At 35.0% G+C, this 12,768-nt stretch overlaps 1 protein-coding gene across 9 annotated transcripts in view; it reads right to left on the reverse strand.

The window, feature by feature from the left end:
* Window positions 1-12,768, reverse strand: part of RNF111 (ring finger protein 111) — a 180,368-nt gene that overhangs the window by 29,241 nt on the left and 138,359 nt on the right. For all 9 annotated transcript variants that reach the window (XM_037833825.1, XM_037833829.1, XM_037833827.1 and 6 more), the window contains 3 exons: window positions 10,476-10,602; window positions 4,687-4,850; window positions 368-562 (listed from right to left, as the gene is read on the reverse strand). In XM_037833825.1, the coding sequence (XP_037689753.1) occupies window positions 368-562; window positions 4,687-4,850; window positions 10,476-10,602 (486 nt within the window). The remainder of the gene's footprint in view (window positions 1-367; window positions 563-4,686; window positions 4,851-10,475; window positions 10,603-12,768) is intronic.

The raw sequence follows: 12,768 nt of genomic DNA on the forward strand, positions 1-12,768 counted from the left end.
TGTGTCCTTCCTACAAAAACTTTCAATAGAAACTGTACATATGACAAATTATGCCTCAGTTTTGAAAATTCACCAATTTTTACATGTTCATTTAATAGGTTCAAAATTGCCATTTAATTACTGAACTAAAATTAATATTTTTAGTTTTTAAAAACCTAGCCTCTTTTAGTTGAGCTGTAATACTTTGTTCACATACAGTGCACATATTCAAATACGAAATCACAGTCTAATTTTAATGAAGACTACACTGTTCACATATGAAGTTTATTCTAATCTAAGAATACACCTGCAAATATAGGTAAAAACTTAAAAATAACAATATCTTCCTTAACAAAGGAAATGACAGAAAGTCCCCTTTTCCACGTACCTCCTATAGAAGTAGCAGTGGTACTATTGCTTATAAGAGTAGCTGAGGTCTCTGACACTGTGGAAGGTTGGCTACTGGTGACAGCTGAAGCAGTATCAGAGGCCTGCTCAGAGGTAGATGGATTTGAATTGTTAATGGAAGTGCTTGTAGTCTGTGATTCCATTCTTGCAGAAGTGGTTGGTACTACAGTAGGTTCTACAAAATATAAAATGTTTATTTAATATTTCAAAACAATTCAGGTGAAGGGTTATGTTTTAATCCAAGCTAAAATTTTTATAATAATAATTCAAGTAAGCAACTAAACTTAAAAATATGAACTCTCTAAAAGTACATATAGTAAAGAAAGCTTTCATAAAGCTAAACTGCAACATCAAATTGACATGTTAAAATAAGAGCACTGCATTAAAAAAGTTGACACATACGCATATTCCAGTAATTGAGGTGATTAATGTAGCTATTGCAGTAACTACTATATTAAGTTTTCTGATCTATCACAAAGAACCAAGGAATAAAAGGAAAGTAAAAGTCCCTCTGCTATGCCTATACATATTTTTATAGATTGTCAGAACATTGTTACAAATTGCACCTTCTCTGGCACATTATGGATTCTAGAGTCAGACTGCATGGATAGCAAACTTGATTTCACCACTGACAGTATGACCATGAATACATTACTTAAACACTCTCCATGTCCTCATCTGCAAGATGGGAAAAGTAACAGAATTTTTTTCATAAAATTGTTGTTAGGATAAACTGAGATCAAACATATAAAGTACTTCATATAATGCCTAACACAGTAATTACTTAATAAACATTAACTATGATTTTTAATATCTGTTCTTATCCTTTTCTTTCCATGTCATGATTTTTGCTAGCATTAATATTCATCTGTGCTTTCTAATAAATTTCTTTTAGCAGAAAGTCAAAGGAAATTTCTGGCAGACCTTAATTTATAAATGAGTTGTATTTCAGACACTTGATTGTAAAATGACTGCTTAGAATTGAGAACACTAGAAATAAATATGTTCAAAGCACAGCAACAACAATTAGATTTGAAAAGAAGGAACTCAATGTGATACTGAACAGGAGGATAGAGTATTCTACACAATTCAGTGTGGTAGGCTAATTCCTGAGACACAATAGTACCTCATGGCCTATGTGGGACACTGTACTTTGGGTGCTTAACCAAATATAATTGCTTATAGATAAAAAGGGGAGGAGACCACTATTTATTTGCAAATGTTTTAACTTGAGGTTTCTCATGCTCAAAACTGCTAACACTTTTGGGCAGGATAATTGTTTTGGTGACAGAGTGAGGGGGCTGTTTGTGCATTTCAGGACTTTTAGTAGCATCCCTAGTCTCTACCCATTAGATGTCAATAACACTCTCCACCGATTACGAAATGCAAAAAAGTTTCTAAACATTGCCTAATGCCTCCAGGAGCAAATATGTCCCCAGTTGAGGACCACTGGTCTAACACATGCACTTAAGTTTCAGATTTGATTTAAGTAACACAGAAGCTTTCATCTACTAATATACTTTTAACCTAAAGTGTAAATTCTTGCTGAACTTACTGTAATGGGGAAAAGCTATTCTCTGTCACCTTCACCTATTTACTGACTGGCAGATGTCACAAAGAAAACACACCATAGTTTCCAAAATTTTGGAATAAATTAACGATTACTCCATTTGACTGAGTAATCATTATTTAATCCCTATTACATTACCTATCGTCTTACAGATAATTTACAGTGCTTCAAAATAAAAACTGGGACATCAGTGAATGACATACAGACAGTGGGAATAAAATATCTCAAAGCCATTTTTTATTTTTTGAGGTGAAAACCTACTATTTTATTTCAAGATTCCCAAGTCCCACTTATATACAAATAAGAAGTGTATTTATTGGTCTCTGTTTGAATTTTGCAATATAACTCCAAACTGATGTAACAGGTACAAAATGTTGGTTATTAATCCATGCTGGCCCATCAAAAAGTAATTTAACATTATTGGTAAAAATGAATCATATACACTTAAAATGAATCTGCATTAACATGTAGCCTATGTTCTCACTCAGCAAATTTAATTTAGCTTTTAATTTCAACCATCTGATGTTGAACTCTTAAGTACCCTTATTAGTTAAATATGCACTGGCTAACACAGAGAACTATGTAGGTAGAAAAGCAAGACTGGTGGTCTTTATTTGGTGATTATAACAAAGGCTGCAGTGTATGATTAAACCTGCAGTTAACAGTGACCATTCATTCTATCCAGGCAGAAAAACTAAAAACAACTATGAAATCTACAAAGAAAACCAGAGACATCCATTACGGTAAAAAGGCCACGTTAGCCCAGCTGCTGCAAGCTAGTATGAACCCCAGGATTTCAGTAAGAATAGGCAAGCCAAAATTACTGATTTTTTTCTTATTTACTTGAATCAACAGTGTATGTTTTTCCCTCTGAAAATCCTGCCAATGGTTACAGTTCATTGCACCTAGTAAAATTTAAAGAATCAGCCCTAATAACAAAATACATATTTCAAAAGAAATATTATGCATAATACATTCAGAAATATTGATTGCTTTCTCTTCATCTTTTTTTTCCCTGAATGTGTAGGTGTTTGAGTCTCCTGTGTTTCTTCTTTTGCACCAGATATGGGCTGTTTGAAAACTATTTTATTATCTTGGCCATCATCATTCATTTCAGCCACTTCAGATTTTCAGCTCTCCAAAAATATTGGTGTGCAAACTAGTGTGGGCCCTGGCTGTCCCCGGTACTCTTAGCAGTGTTAGGAGTTCCCGAAACCTCTTCTTTTTTCTTGTTTCGTAAAACCTGGCTCTTTGCAGAGTTCTAAAGATCAGTGTTTGAAGCTTTTCTTTTTTTCTCTTTCCATATAATCAATGAAGGAAAATTATATTTTAATCCTTTTGAGCTAATTTCCTCCTGAGTAATTTTTCTTTGTTTTTAAATCGCTTCTCCATCCATAGCTTTTCTTTAAGTGTCCATTTCTTATTATACCATTTCACTGCTGGATATGATGATGGCTTTCCAAATGGAACATCCTAGTCTTTGAAAAAATTCTTCATGTACTTTTTCAGATGGCATAAACTCACACTTTAAGAGCCTTTCACCAAAAAGGTAGTTATTGTTTCAGCAACTACCTGGGCAACATCATCAGACGGCACAGCCTTTGCTATTTCCAGTCTTTTTACTTCTGAATAGTCTAAATCTTGTAACAGTGCCAAACTGGGAGAAATATGCATGGAGCTGGGGTTCAAAATGACCTCGAGGTTTGTGGCCCACACAGATTACTCCAGGAGTTAAGTTTTTCCTGCTGGGTCACATACAGGTGGACTGCGCCACATGTTTCCCAAAGTTGGCCTGCTCCTGTGGGTCCAGCAACGGCAACAGCTCGGCTGGGCCAGAAAACTCTGCTATGTCCAAAGCATCCCAGCCGATGTGCTGCACTTTTCATAAACATTTTAATTAGAAAGTACTAGTACTCTGAAAGTTATGATCACCCAAGTTGCAAACAGCCTATGCAGGAACTGACGGCATAAGGCCTCCCACTTTTTCCACCTATCAACTCTTTCAATTCTTTCCACCTACCTGATAATATCCTTTCCAACTTATAGCTAACTTCCAAAGAATTCCATGTTCCTTTAGGTAAATTATGCTTGATCATTTCATAACTAATAATACCTCAAAATTATTCTCAGTTTGTGGGAAAATTCACATGCAGACATATATTCATACATTCTATCACTTCCCCTACCCTCTGTTTCCAACTCTAACTTTGTTTCTTCAGTTACTTGGATGCAGCTGTAAGCCAAAATAACACATAAATAAAAGCTAAGCAGCCCAAAAAGTTATCAGTGATATTACATTAAAGGATAACATGTTTTAAAGTCAGACATTTCAAATAACCATTTCAAATAACTATTACCATTTTAAATTAAGTTAGATTGCTTTCTGTTGCCTGCATTTTGAAAATGCTGTTCTATTTTTCATAGCAAAGTTAAAAGTACGACAACAATGTTATAAAAAAAATTTATAAGTAAATCTGAGAGTTGATCAAACTACGACTTGTAAAAATCTATTTCTCTGAGACAATACCAAATAATGAAACAAAAGAATTTTAGGCACAATTTATACACTGAAGTTACTTACAACAATTTAAAAGTAAGATTACAAAAATTGACAACTTCTCTATAGTTTAATAATGCATTATATGTAAAGAATAGGAGATGCTAACATACTAAGATATTTCATTTTAGCAAATTCTCTTAATAATTCTATTGCTACTACTCTAACCTACCATCTTCATCAACGGTAAGGTCCACAACTTCTGCTGCGTTTTGTCTCAAGGGCTGTATAACAGTAGAAATTCTACTGCGGTTCCGTGGCTCCTGTGGTCGACTTGTATGAGAGCTTGAACCTTGGCTCCAATGAGATCTGGAGTGACCAAGGGTTGAACGAGACCTTAAATGACATCGATATTAAGTTAGTAAATATAAAAAAGGAAGAAAAATTTTAGTCACCCAAGAAATCATAAGCCTTTCTTAAAAATAAGTCAAGTTCCTTATGAAAGACTTCTCCAAAGAAATAATGGAAATCATTTAAAAACTATGACTAGGGAAAAAAAAAGAAATAAAAACTATGACTAGCACAATGCCTGACACACAATTAATATTTGTTCAATGAATGAATCACCAACCGATCTAAGATTATAAGATATGCTATGTTAGGCCGATCTCTAGTGTAAAATACAGGATTCTAGCTCAAGAATGGTTGCTCTCTCTTCAATGGGTGGTAATAAATTATTTACATGTTTTATTATGTTAATACCTAAAATTATTTACCATAGATAAAATAGTAAAAATAACACCCCACACATTTAGTAAAGTCCATATGATCTTGTAGTTTAGCCCAGGCTGGATTTGCAAAATATGGCTCTGGGAGTCCTAAACCAAGTTAAGCTTCTGGTCCTGTCCTAAAATAGATACAAAGAAATAAATAGGCACCAGAGAGAATTCCAGCAGTCAGAGTAGTGTGGTTAGTTTACTAATTTGGTAGCTCTTAGAAATATTAGTTGAGTTGCTTTAAGCTTTCAAAGCATGCAATCAGAAACCTTTAACACCTAAAACTTTTATCATCTTTTAATTATGTGTTGCATTGTATTACTCTAAATTACACAGAGATGTGTATTTTATTTAAAAAAATGTAAAGGATTCATTGTGATGATATGGACTAAGGGTATACAGGGATAGTATGTAGCATATGCATTTCTAAGGCTCCAGGAGATAAAAATAAATGTTTTAGAAAGGTGGGGTCAATAAAACACATGGGCTTGTAAAGTTTCTTTTTGATCCTGCACAAACTGAATATAAAACTGCTTATAAGCTTATTGTCAGCATGTAAGGGTGAGCAAGATCCATTAATATTGCAAGGCCACTGGGGATATGAGTGTGACCACTGCAAAAAGAGGTGAGCATTCAAAGTTTAAGCTGCACTGAAAATGCCTCAGCAATTATAGAGCCCAAAAGCTTAGAAAGGAGTTCCAATTCTAAAACGAGATTCTCAGAAACAGGAGTACAGAGGTTAATTCCCAAGAGTCTGTAAAAGAGAACAGTACATACTAGCCAGAGTTGTTAGCTTGAGGTATAGTGGTAAACAATTTTCTCAGGATCAAATGTTTTGGATGAGGAGAGTGATCACATTTAAAATTCTTGAGACAACAGAAGTCTGATGAGACTGAGTAGTCTATTATCTCTGGGAAGCTGTTAACAGCGGTAGAAAATTCCAGGTCCAGTTTGTAGTACCTTTGTGAAAACCTCGTAAGATGTACAAACTCAAAATATTCTGCTGGATGGAACGCTAGCAAAAAACTTGATGTATGAGGACAGTTCCAGAGAAGTTTTTCAGAACTTTTTTATCAAATCCTGATACAAAAGAATATGAAACACAGCTATACTCTCTTAAAGAGGAAGGGCCAACTCTCTCTCTGGCTAAGCCAACTTGAAAGGTGAAATCACTACCCTCCCCACTACGTGGGATCAGACACCCAGGGGCGTGAATCTCCCTGGCAACGTGGAATATGACTCCCGGGGAGGAATGTAGACCCGGCATCGTGGGACGGAGAACATCTTCTTGACCAAAAGGGGGATGTGAAAGGAAATGAAATAAGCTTCAGTGGCAGAGAGATTCCTAAACAAGCCGAGAGATCACTCTGGTGGGCACTCTTACGCACACTTTAGACAACCCTTTTTAGGTTCTAAAGAATTGGGGTAGCTGGTGGTGGATACCTGAAACTATCAAACTACAACCCAGAACCCATGAATCTCGAAGACAGTTGTATAAAAATGTAGCTTATGAGGGGTGACAATGGGATTGGGAAAGCCATAAGGACCAAACTCCACTTTGTCTAGTTTATGGATGGATGTGTAGAAAAGTAGGGGAAGGAAACAAACAGACAAAGGTACCCAGTGTTCTTTTTTACTTCAATTGCTCTTTTTCACTCTAATTATTATTCTTGTTATTTTTGTGTGTGTGCTAATGAAGGTGTCAGGGATTGATTTAGGTGATGCATGTACAACTATGTAATGGTACTGTAAACAATCGAAAGTACAATTTGTTTTGTATGACTGCGTGGTATGTGAATATATCTCAATAAAATGATGATTAAAAAAAAAAAAAATAGAGATACCATGGCTAAGAGATTTAAAATGGAGTCGGGAGGTCATTCTGGAGGTTACTCTTAACACTTGTCTCAACAGGTATTGCAAACTGTCAAAGTATACAAAGCCTCAAGAAACAATGTTCCTCAAAACCCGAAGGACATCCAGACCCCATGACACAAACCCCAAGATAGAGAACTCAGTTAACTATCTAACCTGAAAGACATTCGGAGCACCCCAAACATCCACCAACCACAAACAACTTACGTAATCTTTTTCTTTAAAACTCTTGCTTGGAAATGCCAAGATGGGACACGACTGGGGTGGCTACCTGATTCTTTGCTCCCCAACTTACAATTCTAAGACCCCAACCAAACACCTTTGCTGCCTTGAAGCTTGGTTTGTCATTTCTAGGTTGACATCCCTGTGAAGGCATGTTTGTGGCCTCAGGTGCCCCTCTCTGTTCCTTCTCTCCTCCTTAAGAGTGTCCTGATATTTCACGGACACACACTGCCTTCCTTAAAGCCCTCCTCTCTTGCTTCAAAAAGCCTGGGTAGTACCAGAAAGAGCTACAACTTTGCAAAAGGACTGATCTAGGTTCCAGTGAGAGCTCTGCCATGTTCAAACTGTGATGTCTTGAAAGAGTAACTTAACTGCCCTAAGCCTCCATTTTCTCATTGGTAAAATGTGGACCGTGTCTACTTCCTGGGGTCATTGGGAGGTAGCGGAGTTAAGAATATAGCCTAGGGCCTAGAGCCAGAAAATATTCAATGATTAGTAGTTTCATCATCCTGATCCCTTTCCATTTTCTGGTTTATTCCAATATCATCTGAGCAGCTCTCTCTGACCTCAGTACCTTCCCAAACTGCTAAACTAATATTTCAAAAGTCCAGCTCTTTTGAAAGTGCTGAATGGAAAAAACTGTCTGCACAGAACTCAATATTCAGTGAAAATATCCTTGAGGAATAAAGATGAAATAAAGACATTCTCAGATGAAAGAAAACGGAGAGAGTTCATCACCAATAGACTTGCTATAAGGGAATTGCTAAAGGAAGTTCTTCAGAGAGAAGGGAAATTATACAAGAAGGAAACTTGGAATATCAGGAATGAAATAAGGGCAAAAGAAATGATAAATACTGAGTACCTATAATAGGCAAGACTAGTCTTCTCTAATTCTTGAAAATAAGTTTGATGGTTAAAAGCATAAATTATAACATTGTCGGATGTGGTTTTCAGTATATGTACATGTAATATGTAGGACAACTACAGAATAAAGTTGGGGAGGGGTGAAAGATCCTATAAAATATTAATGTTTCTACATTCAAATTAAAGTGGTAAAAGATGATTCTAAGTAGACAGTGAAAAGTTAAGTATATATCTTGTAGTCCCTAAAGCAACCGCTAAAAACAGAGTTATAAAGAAAATCACAATAGAAAAATTATAATGGAATATAAAAAAATATTCAGACAACCCAAAAGAAGGCAGGAAAGGGGAAACACAGAAACAAAAAACAGAGGGAACAAACATAAAACAAATATTAAAATGGTATGCCTAAATCCAAATATATCAATAATTACATTAAAAAAATGAGACACTTCTATATGTACTAACACAGAAAAATCCCTGACATATTGTTACATTAAAAAAACAAGTTACAGAACAAAATGCCCATTATAAAGCCATTTAAGTTTTTAACATGCTTCTATATGTTTGTGTACAATTTGCATTTCCAACACAATGTAAATGCACTAGAAAGAGTCTGAAAGTATATTTGAAATGAAAGCAGTTATTGAAAGGTCATTAAGATTGGAAAGGAAAAACAGTGTCAAGAGGAACTTTTTTCTCTATGATTTTAATTTGTAAGACCAGAATGTATTTATATATTACTTTTTCATTAACTGTGAATAGCTGACGTACACTTTGGATGATTGTATGGTATGTAAAAAAAAAAATAAATGAAATGGAAAAAAAAAAAAAAAAAAAAAAAAAAGAGGAAGGGCCAAAAGCCTGTCAAACAGTGATAAAGTTAATTGCCCAGGTAACATTAAAGAATAACTATGGGTCATGAGCAGTGTGGGTCTTTTCCAAGATTACTGTTCCCTCCTAGGATAAATGCATCTGTTTGACATTAAGCATCACCATGACAAGAAAGATGTTCAGTTCCACAAGGAAAAACAGGACCTTAATTTCAGTGGTGCTCATTTTTCATAAAAAGTGAGTCAGTGTTGTGCCAAGCATGATGCAGTCACAGGATAACTAAGGTGCATATCTTGGAGTACTCAAAGATTTAGGGGAAAATCATTTAAAAATTAAGATGAACTAGGATATGTTATTGAGTAGACATTAAGACTGCATGAATTTTTAAGATAAAACATGAAACGATAAATTTCCTGAATGCAGAAGGTCAATCTCAGTATATACCTGAGACCTCTGAGGCATCATTTGCTCTCTCCTACACCATTAGAGGTAGCAATTCAGTGGGAAAGTGAGGCCCTAAATGGCATGTGGAAAAGCATGTTTTAAGCACATGTGCAACACACTTCAGAAATAGGGGTGACCTTTTTTCCTAATCAATAACACATTAAAATGCAACAAACAAATGTATTTCTAAATTCATTCCACCACAAAAATTAAGATTCACCCATAGACTTATTATTAATTTTATATATAAAAATATAATGGAACAACTCTTTACTGCTTTCATATTAATATTCATAACTTGAAGCACAGGATGAATAGTGTTATTAGGATCTGACTGGAGGAAGGAGTATGTGTCAAAATGATCGTGCAAAGGGCAATGCATTTCCAGTTATTTATCAAAACACACAAAAACAAATGAGGATATTTTATTCGTTTCATTCATCAGAACTGGGCTTAGATGAAATTAATGTGTACAGGATAAAAAAAATTCAAAAACTTACATTTTATACTAGGCCACCCTAACAGGATAGAACAAACTTCACTGCTAGCAATGAGTAAGATCTTGAAACAAATGTAACAAAAAGGACTATTTCAATATCAATACTCTTTAATTTCTTTACTGGTAACTTTGGTACCATCAACAAATTTACATATTATTTGCATCTAAATTTCAAAGGAGTTCATGAATTCTGTGTATCGTAACACAAATCCAATATTGTAAAACACAAAGTAAAATTACTGTTTATTTACAGCAATGACTCTCTTAATATTCATTAAGTATTTGTGTTCTTTTTAAAAATTACCAACCCCAAGATTTTGCTTGAACTGGTCTGGGATAGGCAACAGTGTACACAGCCTCACCATCACTAATCTAGAGGCATCTGCATAATCAAACCAGGGAGGGGGAGGAAGGAAGGAAGGAAGCAAGCAAGCAAATATCAGCAATGCAAATATGCTTAAAATTTTATACTTAAAACTTCAAATATACAACAAGGAACTGAAATCTCACCGATAGCTTTCACCAACTGTTACAATCTCCACTTCACTGTCAGTTGAGGTAACATTAATTTCTTCATTGGCAGTGACCTGGGGAGTGGAGGAAGCTTCTATCACCACAACATCTTCATCGATACTTCCTGGAAACAAAAGAAAAAAACATTTAAAGGGCATCTGTCTGTCAGTTAATTGGTAAGCAAACATTTTTATTCTGACTTTGCAGACCATGAGAAGTAAAAATCGTATCTGTCAAAATGAAAGGTATTACATTTAAGATCTCATATATTTATATAAAATATTAACACTTTAATATCTAAGCAAAAGATACTAAATTTGCTGTGTTTTTTCCAAGGTTCTTTTTATTTAGGAGCTTTTTAGTTTTATGTTTATGAATTCTTTCCCTTTCTGTGAATGTTCTTTTCTAAACTATTCTAAGTTTGGAAGGACCTTCCTTATGTGGAAGATGGATACAAATTAAATTATCTCATGCTGTAGATAATCTTGCCCTGCTTCCCATGGCTAACTAGCTATCATCAGATCATTTACTGAAAAATCCATACTTTTCCCCCATTAAATTTTGATAACTCCTCTAAATATTCTTCTGTGTTTCTGAGTCCATTTTGAATCCATCTATTCAGCTCCTTTGATACAGGGGTTCTTAAGTCAAGATAACTCTTTTTTTCTTGCAATATAGTTTACATAGTTTAAAAACACAGTTGGTTCACTGATTTTTAGTTAATTTATAGAGTGTAACCATCACCACAATCCAGTTTTAGAACATTTCCAATACCCACCCACCCCTAAAAGATCCCTTGATCCCACATGCTCTGTTTCAGGAAATTCTCACTGTCCTCCACACCCACTGATCTACTTCCTGTCATCATGGTTTGTATTTTCCAGAGTTTTATACAGATGAAATCACACAGCATATTCACTTTTGTGTCTGGCTTCTTTCATTCAACATTTATTTTGAGATTTATACATGTTGTTTTATCAACAGTTCATTCAATTGTTGAGGCATATACCATTGTATGGATATACCACACTTTGTTTATCCATTCATCTATTGATGAATATCTGGATTCTCTTCTGTTTTTGGCTACTACAAATAAAGCTACCATGAACATTTGTATATAAGTCATTGTACAATGTACAATTTACTTAGGTAAATATTTAGTAATGGAATGTCTGGGTCCTATGTTAAGTTTATGTTTAACTTTTTAAAGAAACTGCCAAATTGTTTTCCTAAATGCTGTACAATTTTACATTTCCACTAGCAAAGTATGACGGTACCACTTTCTCCACATCCTTGTCAACACCTGTTATTGTCTCTTTATTTTAACTGCATTCTAGTAGATATATAGTGCTATCTTATCGTTTTTTTTGCAGTTCCATAATGAAACTGATCATCTTTTGATGAGCTTATCAGCTATTCTGGTGACTGTCTATTCAAATCTTTGGAACAAGTTAAAATTTTTTTTTGTCTTATTGTTGAGTTGTAAGAGTTCTTTATACAGTCTCAGATACATTCCTTGCAAATATTTTCTCCCAGTCTATAGCTTCTCTTTTCATTTTCTTCTTTTTTTTTTTTTTTTTTCCAGTTGGGTGCTTTTATTTATTTTTTTATTTTATTTTTTTATCTTCATTTTATTGAGATATATTCACATACCACACAGTCATACAAAACAAATCGTACATTCAATTGTTCACAGTACCATTACATAGTTGTACATTCATCACCTAAATCAATCCCTGACACCTTCATTAGCACACACACAAAAATAATAAGAATAATAATTAAAGTGAAAAAGAGCAATTGAAGTAAAAAAGAACACTGGGTACCTCTGTCTGTTTGTTTGTTTGTTTGTTTCCTTCCCCTATTTTTCTACTCATCCATCCATAAACTAGACAAAGTGGAGTGTGGTCCTTATGGCTTTCCCAATCCCATTGTCATCCCTCATAAGCTACATTTTTATACAATTATCTTCGAGATTCATGGGTTCTGGGTTGTAGTTTGATAGTTTCAGGTATCTACCACCAACTACCCCAATTCTTTAGAACCTAAAAAGGGTTGTCTAAATTGTGCGTAAGAGTGCCCACCAGAGTGACCTCTCGGCTCCTTTTGGAATCTCTCTGCCACTCAAGCTTATTTCATTTCCTTTCACATCCCCCTTTTGGTCAAGAAGATGTTCTCCGTCCCACGATGCCAGGTCTACATTCCTCCCCAGGAGTCATAATCCACGTTCCCAGGGAGATTCACTCCCCTGGGTATCTGATCCCGCGTAAGGGGGAGGGCAGTGATTTCA

Source organism: Choloepus didactylus, chromosome 4 (assembly GCF_015220235.1).
Source record: "Choloepus didactylus isolate mChoDid1 chromosome 4, mChoDid1.pri, whole genome shotgun sequence".
Taxonomy (NCBI): Eukaryota; Metazoa; Chordata; class Mammalia; order Pilosa; family Megalonychidae; genus Choloepus; species Choloepus didactylus.